Source organism: Globicephala melas, chromosome 6 (genome assembly GCF_963455315.2).
Source record: "Globicephala melas chromosome 6, mGloMel1.2, whole genome shotgun sequence".
Lineage (NCBI taxonomy): Eukaryota > Metazoa > Chordata > Mammalia > Artiodactyla > Delphinidae > Globicephala > Globicephala melas.
Genome location: NC_083319.1, coordinates 99,449,460 through 99,469,245, shown reverse-complemented (window position 1 = coordinate 99,469,245; position 19,786 = coordinate 99,449,460). Strand labels below are relative to the sequence as shown.

Below are 19,786 nucleotides of genomic sequence, written 5' to 3'. Positions count from 1 at the left end.
CCGACACGGCAGCACAGACACTGACCCACAGGTTGACACATACACACACACACACACACACACACACACACACACACGGACAGGATACACGTCAGCCCCTCACACACAGACACCACACTCACACACGTCAGCCATCGGCCACCTGCGTACACGTGCCAGGGATAGACGCTGCTGGCTCACTCCCTGTGCGTGAGGAAGCATGCACAGGCACACACAAGCACAGGTACAAACAGAGACACACGTGGATGCAGAGACCACGGACTCATCAACAGACCACTGCGGACTCAGGAGGGCTCACAGGCGCAGCTGCTCCCATTCGGGCGGATCTGCACATGCGCTCTCCCGTGAACACAGAAACTGACACACAGAGGGACACGTGGTCACAGGCACGGGTACATCACACACACATATTCTCCAGTCTCTCCATGGTCATTTTGGGTACTGTGTGCCTGGAACGGAGGCAGGCATTCAGGGAAGGGGAGTGGACACACAGAGTTCCAGAGATGAGCCCCGAGGTAGAAAGATGCCTGCTGACATTCACATGGCCCCGCGGAGTCTGTGACAACGGCGGCCCTGTTCCGGGTCTCCCTTGGGAGAGGGGCCCAAGGGCTGGAGCACTGGCTCCCAGATGGCCCTGCTTCTCCAATTCACTCTCACGTGAGCCAGACCCCGTGGGACCCAAACAACCCAAGGTCAAGAGGTGGAGTCCCCAAGTCCTTCCCCAGGTCTCCTCAGTTAGAGCATCGTGAGGGACCCTGACAGAGGGCCCTGTGGAAGCTGCCTTTGCACAAGCCCTGTGAGAATGTGGGGTGATGGGCACCCTACAACCCATCCTGGGGTTTCACCGAGTAACTCACTGATGACTATGCTGGGAGCTTCAGGAGTTCCAGCTCACGGAATGAGCAAAGATCGTCCTGAAATTGACCCCCATGCCTTCCTCGTATTTGCACCCCAAAAACCGAGTACAGTGCCTGGCATACTGTAGGGGTAAAAGGAATACTTGCCCAATGAGCGAGTGAGTGGGTGAGTGAGTGCTGAGTGCGGTATTGAGCGCTGTGAGCCCTGAGAAAGGGCTGCTTTAGTGCCCGGGGAGGGGCTCTGCCATGGTCGGGGGCAGCCTCTCCTGGGAGCCAGGGATGCAGGTTGCAGAAGGGGCAGGAGCAGGGAGTGGACACGGGCTGGGACAAGGAGATGGCACTCACCCTCCAGTGCCCAATGCCCCGGAAGGTGGCTGGGGTCACACTGAAGGTCTTCAGGCTCTCTCTTCTTCTTGCCTTATGGTCTCCTCGCTGGGTGTCCCAAAAGTCCAAATAGCCCCCCTCCTGGGGGGTCAGAGGCAGATGCCCTGGACCCTGAGGGCTGAACCTTGATGCCCAGCGGTGAGGGTCCTCTGCAGGTTTCTTGTGAGAAGGGGCAGTGCAAGTGTGCGTGTGCAGGTGTGTGTGTGCATGTGTGTGCGCGCGCGTCTGTGCAGAGCTGAGGGTGGGCTGAGGGTAGCAGTGTCGGGCCAGGGCAGGGCAGTAACCGTGGGTGGAGAGCCCTGGGCTCTAGGTCTGACAGATGCGGTGCTGGTCTCCCTCCGCCCCGCCCCCCTACCAAGACTGGAGCAACAGAAGGGCAGGAAGAGACAAGAGTAAGCAGGTAATGGTTTCCCCAGGGCCGAGCCCATCCCTGAGTGGATGTTACGTCCCCTCAGCCCTCTGGTGAGCACCTCACACGGGTTCCAGGTGGGCCCAGGGAAGAGAGGGAGTCGCATTGCAAGGGTCTCAGCCAGCAGTGGGGCAGGGGCTGTGAGGCACTGTAAGCAGAGCGGGGTGGCTGGCAGTACCAAGCAGGGAACCAGTGCACAGGGGCAGTGCATGGCATCCAGCGGGGCAGGTGAGGGTGCAGGGCGGCCACATAGGGGGCTTGAGGATGCAGGACCCTGGGCAAAGGAGGGGAGAAGGAAGGCAGCGTGGACCCGCTCGGAGGTTTCTGGGCTTCCCGCCGCCCATGCCTGGTCCACCAGGCGTGCTGGGGATGAGGACCCCTGGGTTGCTCCCCGACAAACTGTCTGCTCCAGCCAGCCCATGGCCTCCTGTCTGCCCGGAGATGGGGCCCTTAAAGGGACTTGACCCCTAGCCTTACATGGGGCAGCTGTCAACAGACATGTGCTGGTTGGATCTGAGTCCCCCACCGTGGGCCTCGGGGGAGTGGGAAGGCTTTGGGGTTGAGGGAAGGGAGGCTCCTTATCACTTCTGAAGGCCCCGGCATGACCCCATTTGGTGTGTGCTGGTTCTGATTAAAGAGTCAACCGCTGCCGGATAACCTGCCCCACAGTCCAATGCAAACACCCTCCTCTTCTGCATGCGGCAGCCTCCGGCCTCACTGCACTCCCTGCTCCCAGGGCCTGACCTCCCTCGGGTCTTGGCTTGCAGCCCCTGAGGCCTGGAGCGCCCTCTCCCTTCCTTTCTGCAGGCCTATGTCCTGCCCGGCCTCAGGTCGGCTCCCATACAGCCTTGAGGGCTCAGGAATAGCGGGGTTCAGGCAGGGAGGGCTGTCCTGGTGGTGGAGGGCCAGTGGGGGGAGCAGGGGACAGACCCTGCTGCCCGGCACCAGAGGGGCTGCAGAGTACAGGGGCGCAGCGGCAGGAAGAAAGGGATGCGGGGCTTGGAGCTGGGGAGTCCGGGGATACCTGAGAAGAAGTGGGCCTTGAAGCCCTTTTTGGAGACTGTGTTGTCGGACTTGAACTCCACACGCATGTTGTTGTACTGGGAGGTGATGACCTCGGGCTTCTCGGAGCCACAGAACTTGCCGTGCAGCTTGGAGTCGGCCGTGAGTCCGCTGCGCACCTCCACGAAGTCGTACTTGCACACCTGTGGGGCAGCGCAGCTCCAGGCCCACCTCCTCCAGGAAGCCTCTCCTGACCACCTGCGCCTGAGGAGGCTCCCTGTTCCGTGGGTCCTTTCGCCTTTAGTTACCTGCTTTGCCACCCCACCCCATCAGTTCCTCTTGTGCTCCCCACACAAGCCCCCAGCCCTGCCTCTCCCCACAGGCTTCTGGACTCCACGTCCTTCATTCCCATGTGCCACGTGCTCCCTGGCCTTCAAGGCCCTCCTCCCTGAGCCTCCCCTGCTTCCTCTGAACCCCCCCCCCCCCACACACACTGCCTCTACATTCCTGGAGTATTTCTTTCGGAGGGTAGGAAGCAGGCACCAGGCTGAGCTCGCACGCCTCAGACCTCCCTGCGTCTCCTCAGCCCCAGGCGGGCACTTACATCATTGCCCTCGGTCTCGAAGAAGTCAAACTGCAGGGAGATGCGGTACTGGGTGGGCGCCACCAGCTGCCAGATGCAGTTTTTGTTAGGGGGGTACTCCTTGGGCCAGCCCGGGCTAGTGATGGAGCCATTGAGCTTGGTGAGGAATCCACCACAGGCAGCTGGGGGGACAAGGGAGGTGGCGTCACCCACCAGGAGTCCCGGCTCTAGAGAAGGGCATGGACACAGGCTGGGGTGCATGAAGGAGGAGGAGTGGGTTTGTGGGTTCCCCCAGCCTGGGGGGCTGGTGTGTGGTCTCTATGGGGAAGGAGGCAGGGGAGGGGGGGTGTCTTCAGAGTAGGAGGAGTTGTGTGGTCACTTCAATTTTCTCTGCGAGAGAACAGGCCAGGCGTCTGCTTAGAGGTGGGGGGTGGGGTGAGGGGCTCCAGAAAGGCAGTACCAGTGGGCAGGGGGTGCTGGGAGGGAGGCAGGGAGGACCAGGGGGCAGGGACTGGGAGGCACGGAGGGAGAGGGAGCTGCTCAGAGGTGAGTGGAGAGAAGCCCGGCAGCAAGATCAGGCTGAGATGGAGACAGTTAGCCAGAGAGCGTTTCACTACCTCCTGGGAACATTTATAATGAGAGGCTGGAACTCAGTGCCTGTCTAAGAACAGTGGCTTCCAAACTGTGGATCGTGACCTTCTGCTGGGTGATGAAATCAATCAAGATCAGCATTTAAAAAGAAGAACAAGAATGAAAACCAAACCAGAGTACATCACACGTGGTCACAGTGTGTTCCGGGGGATTGAAAGAGACAATGTATTCCTTACCCATGAGTAGTGACCAAAGTGCCAGGGAATCCTCGTTTTTCTGGAAAGGGGTCTGTGCAAGGGCAGAAGAGACCCGGGCTGGAGGGTTTGGGGTGGGAGAGGGAACAGGGTCCTGGGCAGCCCGGGGGCACTTACCCTCGCAGCGGCGCTTGTCAGGGGCCAGCTCATACCCAGGGTCGCAGCTGCACTTGTAACTGCCCAGGGTGTTGAGACACCGCTGCTCACAGCCCCCGCGGTTGGGCCGAGAGCACTCGTCCACCTCTGCGGTCGTAAGGAAAGGGTGTCAGTGACTCCCAGTCCGGGGCCTGGGTCCCTCCTCCTGCCCTCTGCTTGGGAGTCAAGTCCAGGATCCCTCAGGCTGCTAGGACCACCCCCAGTCCCATTCCAGGGGGAGGAAGTCAGCTGTGACCTGCTCAGAACCCCACCCGGTCCCCAGGGGATCCTGTCTGTGACAACCCCAAAGGGACAGGCAGTTCCCTGAAGGAGGGGACAGGTGGACCCATGGAGCCTTCCTTCTGACCACACTGGCTGGGCTGGTGGCCACCACCATTCACTGGGGCCTCTCATGCGCCATCCCCGGCTGAGTACCATTCTTTCACCTCTGCTTCAATCCCTACATGAAGCCTGTGATGGAGGGGCTGTAACTGTGCCCAGATTACAGACGAGGAAATGAGGCTTGGGCAGAACACCCTCAATGCCCAGGGTCACGCCGATAAAACGTCCACGCTGCCTTGTCTCCTCCCTGAGCTCCTACGGTACTTTCTGCCTGCACATCTCACCAACATTCCTTCAGTACAAACTTTTGGCAACTCCTGAATTGTTATGTCGATTCTCTGTCGACCACCTACCGTGTGTCAGCTACTTTTACCTACGTTTGTCATTTACTCAGTGAGGTATGTAGTTTTTCAGTGGGACCTTTTCTGCCCAGTTAGGCCATAAATTCAAGGGCAGGGCGCCAGGGTCTACGAATCCCTCACAGTGTGTTGAGTGAGTGAATGAGGAACGAATGAAGCCATGGCAGCACCATTCACAATAGCCAAGGTGTCCATCCACGGATGAGACTAAAGGAAATGTGGTTCAGACACACAGTGGAATACTATTCAGCCCTAAAAAAGAAGGAAACTCTGCCATATGCGATAACACGGATGAACCTTCAGGACATTATTTTAAGTAAAATAAGCCAGTCCCCAAAAGTCAAATTCTGCATGATTCCACTCACATGAGGTATCTAAAATAGCCCAATTCATAAAACTGAAGAGTGGAATGATGGGTGCCCAGGGCTGGGGGGGGGGGGAGTTATGAATCAGCGGGCATAAAGTTTCCGTCAAGCAAGGAGATCTGCACAGCACTGTGCCTTGGTCGGCAATACTGGTTTGTACACTTAGATGTGCTCCGAGTGTAGACCTCACGCTAAGTGTTCTTACTTCAATCAAATAAAATTTAAAAAATAAAAAGAAGGAACAAAGGAGGTGGGTTGGCCACAGGAGTGGGCCGGGGTAGGGGTGCGGGGAAGGAGGCACCTTTGAAAAAGTTGACGGCGAAGCCAGCTTTGTTAATGGACCCATCAGAGACGAACTTGAGCCAGAGGCGGCTGGACGTGCTCTTGATGTCGTCCGGCTTCTCATAGCCGCAGTAGCGCCCGATGAGCGTGCTGCTCTCGCTGTGTCCGTCGCGCACTTCCAGATAGTCATAGGCGCAGCTGTCATGGCGCTCAATCTGGGGGTCGGGGGCTCCGTCAGCAGGAGGAGGCCTGGCGGCCCAGACCCAAGCCCCGGAAGCCCGCAGGAGGTGGGCCGTCCTGGGGGTCTCTGACCCACCTCAAAGGACTGGAAGGTGAGGCCCACATGGAAGCCCTCGGACACCTGGATCCTCCAGATGCAGACTTTGCTGGGCCGGTAGTCGTCTGGGTAATTGGGCGACTGGATGTGGCCGTTGTCCTTTTTCACATCTCCCCCACAGATGGCTTTGGGGACAGGGGACGAGTTGGGAAAAAGAGGATGTCGGTCAGAATGCTCTGCAATGTTCGAGAGCCCCTCTACCCCCTCTTCTAGCCCTGCCCACCCACATTCCCAGCTTCCCAGTGCCCCTAGCCCTGGCCAGTCCCAGTGGGATCTCTACTTCCTCCTTCACGGGCCCTCGGCCTTGCCTCTGGGGTGCCAGGAGGGAGTGGTTCTAGGGTGCCCAGGGACCCCACTCTGACTCCCCCGTCCCCCTGCCTCGGTACCTTCATAGACCGCAAAGAAGCCTTTCCCGACCCAGTTGCTGCTGCTGCGGAATTCAACCCAGAGGCGGCTGTCGGTGGAGACAATGGGCTCCGGGAGTTTGCCCCCGCAGAAGCGGCCTGGACAGACGGCGTGGACAGGGGGCAGTGAGGCCCAAAGCAAGGCCCTCTCCCTTCCCGCACCAGGGCTGCACCTCCAGGAAGCCCTCCCCACCTCTCTGAGGGGCTCAGGGGCTCTGGCCCTGGTCTGCACTTAACACACATTCAAGTTGGCCTGCATCTGGTCCAAGGTCCAGTTTGGCCTTGAAGGGCCAGAGTTCACTCTAGAAGATTTCCTGCCCTTGAGGGAAAGGATAGGAGTCTGTTTCTGGGAGGAACGGTGACTCCTCACCTTAGCCAACAGTATCTGTGTTTTATTTACTTTTTAAAAAGAGCATTATCATCACTACTTATCCTTTCTTATTTGCTCTCCATGCAAACAAGTAATAACCAAAAACAAGCAACAGTTTTCTTTTGCTCAAATGCAGGGGATGCCATGGGACCCCAAATAAATCCCAGAATCCGGGGACTGGGTGAGAAAATGTCCTCTTTGAAATAAAACCTGACAAGAATCCACATAAGTGGACGAGGCTGGCCATCTGTGGAATTCTTTGTAGTCAAGAATTGACTAGGGCTGATGTGTGTGTTCGTAATAATATGGGTGTTTCCCAACTTACAGCAATGGACAGAGGCTGCTGGCCTAGGAATGTAAGTTATGAAAAAGAAACTGCAAAAAAAGAGAGAAAGAAACAGCAATCTTGGAAATGCTAACTCTTCTGTAGCAAGAAGTGTCGTAATGACAGCTGCTTTGGGTGACTAATAAGAAATATTCGAACATCAGAAACTGGGGGAAAAAAGAGATGGTGAGCGAGGATTCGTCAGCCTGCTTCAGGCAGAGGCTGGGCTGTGAGACAAAGTTCTAACGCCAATGAGCGGTCCTGAGCTACTTAGGCTCACATCCAGATCGAAGAAGAATTCATGTAGCTCCTCAGGCTCTAACTCTGTGTCCATTACAGCATCTTCTCTCCTGTGGTTCTGACCCATCCATCCCCCACTTACCCACTCCCCTACCCCCGAGACAAGGCACCCTGTGCAAACAGGTTTGGGCGACCGTGCCAGGAATGTAGGTCTCTGTGGTGCACCAGGCTGCACTGTGGGCACCCTCAGGCCACATCTCGCAGACAGAAAACAGAGCCTCTGAAATTGCCCAGATGAGGAAGAGAGCCTGGAGCTGAGAGGACAGGCCTGTCCATCTCCCTCTGTCACCCTGTGTGATTGCCCACACCTATACACCGACAGCCACCCTCTGAGGGAGGCCTGGAAGCCCATACTGAGGACCTTGAGGTCCAGACTGGGGAAGAGACTTGCCCAAAGTCACACATTTAGTGATGAAGCTGCAGCACTGACTATACCAGGACCCCTGGTTCCCATGCTAGGGTGCTGCCCGTAGCCAAGTGCTAGTGTTGGGGGGAGGATGCACAGCGTGTCATGTGAGTAGTTCTAAGAAGGACGCAGCTGTGGAGGAGGTAAGGCGGGGCTGTGCCGGTACCTCGGAGGGGCGCCTTCCTCCAGAAGCCGTCTCGGACCTCCACGTAGTCGTACCAGCACAGGCGGCTGCGGTACAGGTCCATGGACGTGAAGTTCAGGATGATCTGGGGAAATGGGGGAGGAAGAAGGTGACACCGCTGCCCACACATCGCCCGCCGGTCTCGCCCACCAGCCCCATGACCGCTGCCTGCCTCGTGAGGCTGTTTGCCATGGGTTATAAATAGTTAAGTGTTCCAGAAAGGAGCTCCTGGCACAGAAGTGTCCCTCGTCCACAGCCATCTGCCAGTTCTAGTCAGCATTCTTCCCAGATACCCCAAGCCAGGCCTCGCTGAAAATGCACAGCCTCGTTGCAAGTATGTCTGAGACCTGGGGTCTCATGTTACTGATCTCCTTAGCAAGGAGCCGTTGCTTAGGGTTAAACAAACCCAGCTCTCTTCATGGTCAACTTTAATGATATAAATTACAGCATCTTTAGAGGGAAGAGGTCTCCTTGGTGAGAGGAAGGGCCCAGGGAGGCATGTGGGACTGGGGGCAGGGGGCGGTCTGAACGGGAATGAAGGGTCCAGAGAGGACGAGCAGAGGGAAGAAGGCCTGAGTTACCCATCATCGCGCATTTACTGAGTGCTGGTTCTAGGCAGGGCTCGTGCTAACCGCTGAAGGGAGTATCAGGTCTGCATGCCTCCCAAGAATGGGTTTAAGACACTCAACTATACTTCAGTTAAAAAAAAACAAAGGGCTTCCCTGGTGGCGCAGTGGTTAAGAATCTGCCTGCCAATGCAGGGGACACGGGTTCGAGCCCTCATCCGGGAAGATCCCACATGCCGCAGAGCAACTAAGCCCGTGCGCCACAACTACTCAGCCTGAGCTCTACAGCCCACGAGCCACAACTACTGAACCTGTGTGCCGCAACTACTGAAACCCACGCGCCTAGAGCCCGTGTTCCACAACAAGAGAAGCCACCGCAACAAGAAGCCTGCACACCTCAACAAAGAGGCGCCCCCGCTCGCCGCAACTAGAGAAAGCCTGCACGCAGCAACAAAGACCTGACGCAGCCAAAAATAAATAAATAATAAAAGAAAAAGAAAAAAAGATACGTCCCTGTCAAGGAGCTTAGGACTTAGAAGAATAAGACATATGCATGAAAAGACCACCTAGTGAAAAACTCAGATTCCAGTCATACGAGCCTGGGTTTGAATCTTGCCTCTGCATAAAATGGTGCATAAAATGAGGAAAGAGCATCTCACCCTAACACAGCAATACATAGGTACAGATACTGCCCTAAGGACCTCCTTCACATAAACTTATTTCAGCCCTTGAACTCGTCAAACGTTCACCTAATACTGGAGGAACGTTTGATACCTCGGTAAGTACCAAGTCTCCCCAGCAGGGGGGCATATGAACAGGTAGAGAAGCACCCTTACTAGGAGGGAAACTGCTTCCTTAGTAGTTTCCGGAGTGAGCCCTGAAGCCTGCTGTATGTTCAGAGTCCAACAAGCAGGGACTCCAGAGAATGGCACCCCCATCTGCGAGGAGTGTGCAGTGGGCATGAGAAGGCCCAAGGGGCCCACCTGTTAGGTGCTAGCTGGGTTCCCCGCTGGAGAAGGGGACAAGGGTGTCCATCTCCCCTGTGGCTCACTGCAGTGTTAGAGGCAGACAGAGTAGAGGCCAGAATGAAAACCACTGGTCAAGGAAGAGCTCCCGGCTCATGGTCACTTTAGCACCGACCCCGTCAGAATTCTTGGTGTTTTCTTTTTTTTTTAATTTTACTTTTTTATTTTATTTTATTTATTTATTTTTGGTTGCATTGGGTCTTTGTTGCTGCGCGCGGGCTTTCTCTAGTTGCGGCGAGCGGGGCCTACTCTTTTTTGTGGTGCTTGGGCTTCTCGTTGCGGTGGCTTCTCTTGTTGCGGAGCACGGGCTCTAGGCGTGCAGGCTTCAGTAGCTGTGGCACATGGGCTCAGTAGTTGTGGCTCGTGGGCTCTAGAGCACAGCTCAGTAGTTGTGGCACACGGGCTTAGTTGCTCTGCGGCATGTGGGATCTTCCTGGAGCAGGGCTCAAACCCATGTCCCCTGCATTGGCAGGTGGATTCTTAACCACTGCGCCACCAGGGAAGTTCCTTCTTGGTGTTTTCAATATCCACCTGCACTATCCTTGCCATTTCCTGACCTTCGCATTCCCTAACCTCCTCTCTCACCCTCTCTCTGCCCCTTCTCAGCCAGCACATCATGCCCTGGACCTTGTTATCATCCATAATGTCAAATCCAAGGACCCCACTCTACATCCATGTGCCCCAATCTTTCCTTGCTCACTCCCTCTGTACACAGAGCTCAACGATCCTTCCAGTTCACTGCAACCTTCAATCTACTGAGCCTGTTGTACTTTCACTGCCTTTCACCCCCGTGTACTTACATTTCTTCTGACCTAGCTTGGAACCCATGGTCCAATCTTTCATATTTTCTTTTGATTCACACATGAGTTTAAATATGTTTGTGTTTGGGGGAGCTTTCATTAATTTTGTTACTCTGAGATGTAATCGAGTGAGATCACGTTTTGAAAAGTGCACTACAGGGGACTTCCCTGGTGGCGCAGTGGTTAAGAATCCGCCTGCCAATGCAGGGGACACAGGTTCGATCCCTGGTCTGGGAAGATCCCACATGCTGTGGAGCAACTAAGCCCACGTACCACAACTACTGAGCCTGAGTGCTGCAACTACTGAAGCCTGTGCGCCTAGCACCTATGCTCTGCAACAAGGGAAGCCACCGTAATGAGAAACCCGCACACCGCAAGGAAGAGTAGCCCCCGCTCGTCGCAACTAGCAAAAGCCCACGTGCAGCACCAGAGACCCAACACAGCCAAAAAATAAATAAAAATTAAAAAAACACGAAAAGTACACTATATTACTTCTTTTTTGTTTTTTGGCCACGCCGCATGGCTTACAGGATCTCAGTTCCCCAACCAGGGACTGAACCTGGGCCTCGGCACTGAAAGCCCGGAATCCTAACCACTAGGCTGCCAGGGAGCCCCCGAAAACTGCACTATATTACTCTCGATGATTAATCATCATTGGGAGTATTATTATTATTATTATAAAAATACAAGTCCTGGCATTTTGAAAAACTGAAGTTGAAAATCGGTTCTAACTCTTGCTATAGAGCCAGTGTCTTATGACCCAATATTTTACCTTTTTAGAAAAGACCACATATGACCACAGAGGAAGTTTAATTCACTATGGAATCCTCGGTGCATGGCACATAATAGTTGTTTAATAAATATTTCTTGAATAGAATTTTGCTTTTTGGAATCTATTCTAATATACTTGCCCAAGTGTATAAAGATTTAAGTTTCAAGGTATTTATTTTGGTAGTAATGAAAGCTTGGCAAAACTTAAATCGGCATCCATCAGGAGACCTGAGGGGATGATTAAATAATTAAATTAAGGGCAGTCAAGATGACGGGATGCCAAGCAACCACGAAAGTGACTGAGGTAGGTCTATATGTGCTGACGTGGAACGATGACTGTGATTTATTGTTGAGTGAAAGGCAAGTTACAGAAGGCCACCCCACCCCCACACCCCCACACTAGAAGGGTCTGGAAGGACATCCCAAGTGTTACCAATGCTTAGTTGTCTCTGTGGAGTGGGATCTGGAGGACGATCAAGGGGAGAAAATTCACTTTTTACCGTACGCATTCCTATATTGCTCAAAATGTTTACAACATGCATCTGTTATCTTTATATCTAGCAAACAACAAAAATATCTTTCGAAGAGCTGCTGGGCGGAAGAAGGAATGCAGAGGGCCAAGTGAGGGCTCCCTGACTCCTAAACTTACACCCTTAACCCCTACTCCACGTGGCCTCCTTGGGCCTGCCAATCCATTTCACTCAGCAAGCAGCCCTGAGAACGGCAGCCACTTTCCCTCCCTCCCCGGAAACAACTGTGACTCTGTCCAGGGGGGATGGATTCAGGCCTCTGAAGAAGAAACCGTGCCCAGCCGGCAGAGCCCCACGGGGCTCACCCAAGACCTGCCACAGGCAGGAGGAAGCAGAGGCCACCTCACGTGGAAGGAACAGACCTGGGCGAGCAGTCAGGGGCATCCTACAGGGAGGCGCAGCCACGGCTATACTGAGACCGGAGGTGTCTAATTAAGAGTTGTAACAACTTCTGTCGTGTGGAAACAGCTGTGCGCTGGTGGCAGGGGCACTGCCCTTTGCCAAGAAAAACTGGGCCAGCTCTGCCACTTCCTGGCTGGTGACTTTGTGCCTCGCTGTCTCTGTCCGAAAAATGGAGGTGACCATAACGACTCCGCTGGGGAGTCGGGGGTAAATGAGATACAGGTACAGAGTCCCCAGGTGCACCCTGCGTGTGGGAAGTATTCCTCATGCTTCTTGGGTGCTCTCAGGGAGGAGTTGGGAGAACACGCCAACCCTGGGGGACCTGTTGTCTGGCTTACAGTCACATCTTAGGCCTCATTTAACTCCTCTGGGCCTCTGTTTCCTTATCTGTAAGATGGTAACGGTAATAGTACCAGCCTCATAGGACTTAGGGGAATTAAATTAATACATGTAAAATTTACGACCTTGTCTGACACGGGTACCAATACATACGTGTCACACATCCATACGACAGTGTATGCCACTTGATAAACACTAATTTCACTCCTGGAGTTGAATTTGCTTAGATAGTTTGATATTGGGTTCACAGGACGGTCCGGATCAGAATGCAGGAAATAGAGGGAGGCAAATGAGGTACCCGGGGAAGTTGACCAGGGCTCACTCATTTCACAGATCAGGACCGGAGAATGATACTAGCAGCTAACATTGATTGAATTCCCGCTATGTTCCAGGCAGTGCCCTAAGCACTTAATGTACATGAACTTGCTTAATCCTCGTATCAACCCCATGAGGGAGGTACTATCACCAGGCTCATTTTACAAATGGGGAAACAAAGGCACAGAGAGGGTAAGCAACTTCCCCAAGATCATACATCCAGTAAAGAGCACAGCTGGGAGTCAAACCCAGGCACTCTGGATCTTAAACTTATACCCTTAACCTCCATTCCGTGTGGCCTCCCCAGGCCTACCGATCAATTTTGCCCAACGGCTGTGCAAAGAATGAGCATCAACTTTCCCTCCATGCTCAGAGCTCTACGCCCTTCGGTGCCTGAGAAGAGGGACTTAAGGGAGGACCCAGCCCAGGCCTTGCAGAGGAGGGATGGGAGGGGTCGTCTCTGCCCAGCTGGGGGATGGGAGGAGGCAGAATTTGGGTTGGACCTTGATGGGAATGAGGGTGGATACGGCCAAATCCAAAAGCATTTTAAGTTCTTATCTTCCTGGCTCCTCTGCAACATTTGACTATGGTCTCCTTCTGAAACCGCTTTCCTGCTCATAAAGGAGTTCCCTTCGTTGCTTGGGAAACACTGTAAATCCCCTTCAGGGCAGTTGCTAATTACGTGCAGTGTAAAGACTTGAGGATCCTCCAAGAAGTCCTCCAAAGTGGCTCTTTCTCGTTTGACATCCCTACGACTCGCACATCGCACATTGTACGAGATAAGTTTTACATATCACTTGCATGTCTGGCAATAAGCTGAGAACTGGGAGGCAAGTGAAAAACAACCTCTCAGGAGCCAAACAGATGTCAAAGTCCATCCGCTAACACACGTGGATTTATTTAAGGTTTACTGTTGAAAGAGTAGACTTTGGAGTCAGATAGTCCTAGAACTGAATGCTGGTTCCACCATCGTTACCTGAGCAAACCTGGCCAGACCTACTCCTGCACTTTAAGCCTCAATTCCCTCCACTCTCCAGTAGGGATGACAGTACCTACGTCATGAAACGGTTGTGAGGAATAATGAGATCATGCACGTAAGATGCCAATACTTTGGCACATAATTGGTAAGTGACAAAAAGTGGCCATGCCAACTTGATGGTACCATCCTCTTCTGCCTCCCCAGCCTTTAAATGTTTCTGTCCCCCAGGGTTCCATCTTTGGTTCAGTTACAACTCTACAATTTCAACCAGGACCATGGGTGGGTTTTACTTTTTGCATTTCTACAATCATGCATTGGTTAATCTGGAATTTTTATCCGTAGCCCACTTCTCTCCCTGGAGCTCCGGGCAGGTCTCTGAAAAAGGATGGGGAGTCTTGTGGGAGCTATGAAGGGAGCAGGTCCCAGGCACAGAGAGGCTCCTAAGGCAAGGCCGTGTGCTCTCTAGAGACTAGGGCCAGCCCATGCCAGCCCGCAAAGCAAGGAAAGAAGAGGGTCCTGACCAAGTTGCCATATGCCTGCCAACTGAGCAAACCTCCTGAACGGGAAAGAGAGTGATGCTCTACCCTCCTCTGTGCTCCGTGGGGCCGCGAACTGTCTCGTGCACCTGTCCATCCCCAGGGCTGGGCCCAGCACTGGGCACCTAGTGGCCACACAAGTTGCCAAAGGGCACTTAGTTGTTGGAATGGGACAAGGCTTTGGAATTCACACGGTATTTCAATCACAGACTTTTATGCCATAATCCAGGATCTATGAGATCTTGGGCAAGTTACTTTTTCCAAGTTTGTTTTCTCATATACAAAATGAGGCTAACATTAGCACCCAGCCTATAACGTTGTGCTAAAAGACATGACACAGAGATTTAACACATGCCTGGCCAATCATATGCTCAATGATCATTAGTTGTTATTATTATTATTGTTATCTGCGGTGAGATTTCCAAAGGCTGGAAACCCTCAGCAGAGGAATGGAGGAAACCAGGGCAAGGTCACTACAAGACAGTGAAAAGGATGCAACTTTTAACTTAGATTCAGAACAAGAACAAGGAAGGGGTGGGTTCACTTTTGAGGGAAGCTGCTAGAAAGTTAACCAAGGGAGATAGGGAATTACTCAGCTCTCAATAAAAGTCTGTCGTAAGGGAGGATGATCTTCAAATTATAAAAAATAAAAGCAGCATCGTTTGGAAAGGAAACAGAAGCTCAATAATACAGAAGGAGAGTCAGCGAGCGCCTCTTTAAATTGGCTTTTGCCTCTAGACTCAAAAATGACATCAGAGGACATTCAAATAACTTGCAGATGTGAGCAGTGTCTGTAATCTTGAGAACTCAGAACAAAATCTTTCCCAGTTTTCAAAAGGGGTTTGTATGCATGTGTGCATGCACATGCGTGTGTTGGGAAGGGGGTGTAGAGTGAATTCTGGGAATTGCAAACCACTGAGTTCAGTGGTGATCCCCAACTAAACAGATGGTCTATGACCATTTAGAAAAGAAACACTTGACTACTTTTGGGTTCACTTGAAACAAGGTACATCAGACAAATCTCACTTCTTTTTTAAAAGGGGATTTACCAACTGGTAAAACAGTGGATTTGTTTTGGTAAGGCAATTCATCCATGTATTCGGCATTTATTAATCACTTCCTGTGCCAGAGACATAAAGACGACAAAGGTCTGGTCTCAGAAGCAGCTCATATGGTGGTTGGTCAATAAGGTGGTGACCGGTGGCTGGCTGGTAATGACATTTAGCATAGTCATAGCCAGTGGCATAGCTTTGCCCAAAGCCTGCAGATTACTGGGTCGATGTCAATTCAGAGGGAGATCTTAGATCTGCTTTAATTCATGTCCTGTTCAAGATTTTGATCGAAGGCCAGGTTCGGAACACCCAGAAGACATGCTTATCAAATGAGCTCATGGCAGAGTGAGGACGGCTACCTGCCGGATGGTGGAATTCTGATTCAAAATGATCTTGAGAGCTGTTGGAATGAGCAATGCAACCGGTAATAAAATCTAACCCAGCTCAAGGTTGCACTAGGACATTAAGAACCCAGTTCCAATCAAGGGAAATAAAGCCTTAAAGCTGACTCTTGGGAGCAATAAAAATATGAAGGACATGGAAGGTCCAGGGGTGGGTGAGAGGTCCAGACTCCACATGAAAAGCCTGCGAATGGATCTGAGAAGCACTTAGAAAAATGTCTGGCGCGTAGTAAATGCTATTCACAAGTTAGCATTTATATACAACTACTAGAAGCCTCTCCTCATCCTGCAGGGTGAATGAGTTTACCTTCCCCAGGTAGGTCACTCACAGCCACATGGACTAAGCTCTCCTACTCAGGGGTCCTGGCAGAGGAGAGGATGCTCAGTTACCTTCTCCCCAGGTGTGACTGAGATGCGCCATACGCAGTGCATGTGGGCGGAGTAGCCGTTGGGGTACTCGGGGGAGGAGAAGTTGCCCGTGCTATCTTGTAGGGTCTCTCCGCAAGCTGTCGAGGAAAGGAAATGATTGGGTTGCTGGCTGCAGGTGCCCAATCCCCCCAACTTTCTGGCTTCCCTGCCCTGAGCCCTGGCATCCTTTGGGGGAGAGGAGAGAGTCTGGGATGGCCCCGTCCCCTTAAGATCCATCCCTTCTCCTTTCCGTTCTACCTAGTGCTGCAGGATGCCCTGCTGTCAAGGCAACATGGGTTCCAGAGTTAAGGTCAAGCTCCTTCGGAGGGCCTCACTCCCTCTCACTCACTGAGAATCGCTCTGCGCCCCCCATTTTCTGCTCCCACTGTCCCTCACTCTCACCCTCAGAAGATGGGTGGCTCAGCATCTCCCCACCTGATCCAAGCCCCAGTTTGGGTCTGTAACTTGAACACTCCCCCTCCCTGGGTGCCCCCTCCCCCGACGCCAGACAGCCTCAGCCTTTTCTAAGTCTCACAGCCTCAACCTTCTTGGCCCCAGGGCCTGCCCTCCACCCCACCCTGGCCTGTCCCCACCCCTGCCCCGACCTGGGCACTTGTAGAGCTTGCGGGCCTGGGCAATGTCCCCCTTGCTGAGCCGGGTCCTCTGGCCGATGGGAGGCTTCACCCCATTCACCTCGTACTTGGGAACGATGGTGTCCAGGAAGATGCCCCTGAGGAGGAGAAGACCAGCCTGGGTGAGAGTCTGACGGGAAGGAGGGTGGCTGGCATGCGCGCACCGAAGGTCACGACCCCGCAAGAGCCCAGACATTCCTCAGCAGGGTCAGGGATGGGTGGAGACATCTCACCCTGTCATTACACTGCCCTCTGACCACCAGCCACCCTGCTCCATGGCAGCCATACCACAGGGCCTGGGGGAGCCCAGGAACACTTTGGGAGGTCGGGGACATGGACCTAGGAGGCCCTGGGGACACACCGGTGCTCCGGCTCAGTCTGGCCCAACTCCCAGCCCCGGGAGAGCTCCAGACCCCTCGTCAGTCATGTCTCAGCCCTGCCCGGCCCTGCTTCTGAGGCCCCCTGTGCTGATTCAGCCCTGACTACACCTCTCCCAGGACTACCCAGGGCCAACACTTCGTCCTGCTGGCACGGGCTACTCCTGATGGGACCTGGGACAAGGCCAAAGGGCAGGCTCCACCGTGGCCAGACCAGACCCCAGGGACAGCCCCGCTAGCTCCTGATCCATCAGTGTCCCCTGTCCCCTCAGTTCCTGCCTGCTAGGTCCTGGATGTTTCCATCTGGGAGGAGCAGAAGGAAGGGGCAGCAGGCATCCCTCCACCTCCCCAGGGCCCCTGACTCACACCCAGCTGGGTAGAACTCAGCAGGAGGCGGGGTGGGATGTGGTGGGAAATGTACAGGGGGTGGTCTGTGGGTGTGGTGGGTGGGATGACCTCACCACCCTTCCTTGGTCTCTGTTCCCTCAGGTCTGGAGGCAGGAAGAGTGGGTCTAGAAGGAGCATCTGAGGAGAGGGGGAGGGCCAGGGTCTGGGAGAGCAGAGACAGAGGATGAGGACAGAGCCAGGCAGGGGAAAGGCCAGGAGGGGGTGCGAGTTAGGGTGCTGGGGGGAGGCAGAGGAGGAGGAGGGGCTGTTTCCCACACTCTGCTAAGGAGAAGCTGGGACGGGGAGGCTGGGCCACTACCTCTGGGGGCTCTGGCTGTGATTTCTGGGAACCTAGGCCCAGGATAAAGAGTAGGTGTATACGTGCTGGTGAGCTGGGGAGCGGGGCTGGTCCAGGACAGAAGCCAGACTTTGTGCCAGTCAGCCAATTACGCAAAGGTAGACCCATCAGAGAGACACGCCCCCTTTGGCTGAGGGTTGAGGGAAAAGCTCAGCTCCTTCGGGCGGATACGGTTCCGGGGCCACAGCACACCACGCGGCTGCACGGCAGCTGGGTTTCAGCCTCCCGGGCCAGGTGTGCCCAGTACTAGGTGAAGAACCCAGGCTCTGTGAGTCCCGGCCCTGCCATGCACCCACCGTGGAAGAGGACAGCAGGGCAGGCAGCACCCACGGGTCCTCTGCTCGGGGGCCGCAGCCACCCAGAGGCCCACCCTTGTCCTCGCCAACGACCCCAGCAGGGCAGGCTAGTGCAAAGCGGGAGGCCTACGGAGGGCAGGGCTGGGCTGCCCCAGAAGAGGCTGGGCCCCATCTCTCACCTGGAGAATGTGTTCCGGGCATAGTGCATGATACTGTCAAAATCATAGGTCTCCCCCAGGGATTCCACCTCCTGGACCTCCATCTTCAGGAAGTTATACTCCTGCCCTGCGAAGACCAGGAAAAGGGTGTGGGGAGGTGGGAGCGGGCGGGTCTGTGAGGGATGCAGTGCTACCTTTTCAGGTGGGGAAACGGGTCCTCCCTGCACTTGAGAGGTGCCCCCCTACCTGAGGGTCTAGGCAGCTGCCAGGGGAAGCCTGGGGGAGGGGCGGGTCTCTAGAAGAGTCTGTCCAGCAGGGGGGTGGGGGGGCGTTGAGGACTTGCTGGAGGGAAGGCTCAAGGGAAGATGGGAAGGAGGTGCCCATTTCTAGAACCACAGGGAGATGAGAGCAGTGAAGAGTGGAGGAGGCCTGGGGAGAAAGGGAGGAAGCAGGAAGGGAGGGAAGAGAGAGCACGGTGGGGAGAAAGGAGAGAGGAAAAAACCCTTGGAGGACAGCATAGGCCAAGAGCAGGAGACTGGGTAAAAGGGAAGAGAAAGGCTGAGGCAGCATGGGAGATGGGCCGACCCCTTCCCACCTGCACCCCTAAAGGCCAGGGGGGTTCTGGCTGCTCCAGACAGCCCCTTTGTGCAGGACCTGGACCTCTCCTGGCTCCCCATCTGACAACTGATTTGCAGTCCCTGAGCTGCTACTGACCCGGAGGAGATGCTGCAGGGGAAGGGTCTGGACCCCAGGCAGGGCTGTGACTACCCAGCTGGCTGGGACTACAATGCTGAGTTGACCAAAGGCGATGGCTTGAGGGAGCAGCTCCCACCCTGACCAGGAGCCCTGGAGGGGCAGGTAGAGGAGCGTACCTGGCTGGATGTTCTCGCGCACGATGGAGACGTGGCGGTCTCGGTCAGGCCGCGTGTGTTCGTGCCAGAAGCCGATGACATGACCCAGTTCATGGACCACGATGCCGAACTTGTCACAGTTCTTGCCGATGGAGATGGCCTGGGGGCCCCCACCACGGCGGCCCACGTAGGAGCAGCACCTGGAGGGCGGGGCCAGCTCAGGGGGGCGGTCCCGAGCTGGGGGAGTGCATCCACTCAGGGGTCGGGTGTGGCTGCCAGGGGGGCCAGGGAGCGGAGGGGTTGGGGAGGGACCCGAGTGCGGGATGCCCGGACTGTGTGCTGGGGTCTGAGCCACATCCGGGGCAGCTCCTGGGGAGATGCCCCATGGCGGGAGGGGACAGATGACGCAGGGCCGTGCCCAGATGGGACAGCTGCAGTGCTCAGGACAGAACATGGGTTGGGGCGATGGCTGAGGGTACAGTGCCCAGGGGCCCCTGCTCACCCGCAGGGTCGATAGGTGAACACGATATAGCTGTCCTCGTCTGTGCGCTCCAGGAAGGTGACACAGGTGTGCTTCTCCCAGTGCCTCATGGCCTGCCGGAAGACTGCCCTCTGGCTGCCTGCCAGGACAAGGGAGGCCAGGCTGTCACAGTTGTCCAGGTGGGCCCACTTCCACCCATTGCTAAAGAGTCAGCCATTCATTGGACAGACAGG

At 54.8% G+C, this 19,786-nt stretch overlaps 1 protein-coding gene across 2 annotated transcripts in view; it reads right to left on the bottom strand.

Moving 5' to 3' along the window:
* The window catches only part of BMP1 (bone morphogenetic protein 1), a 40,162-nt gene that overhangs the window by 9,815 nt on the left and 10,561 nt on the right, over positions 1-19,786 (bottom strand). For both annotated transcript variants that reach the window (XM_030832592.2, XM_030832591.2), the window contains exons 4-15: positions 19,575-19,692; positions 19,094-19,272; positions 18,243-18,348; positions 16,619-16,743; positions 15,996-16,111; positions 7,872-7,974; positions 6,287-6,403; positions 5,880-6,025; positions 5,583-5,778; positions 4,198-4,323; positions 3,257-3,417; positions 2,675-2,855 (exon numbers count right to left, since the gene is read on the bottom strand). In XM_030832592.2, the coding sequence (XP_030688452.1) occupies positions 2,675-2,855; positions 3,257-3,417; positions 4,198-4,323; positions 5,583-5,778; positions 5,880-6,025; positions 6,287-6,403; positions 7,872-7,974; positions 15,996-16,111; positions 16,619-16,743; positions 18,243-18,348; positions 19,094-19,272; positions 19,575-19,692 (1,674 nt within the window). The remainder of the gene's footprint in view (positions 1-2,674; positions 2,856-3,256; positions 3,418-4,197; positions 4,324-5,582; positions 5,779-5,879; positions 6,026-6,286; positions 6,404-7,871; positions 7,975-15,995; positions 16,112-16,618; positions 16,744-18,242; positions 18,349-19,093; positions 19,273-19,574; positions 19,693-19,786) is intronic.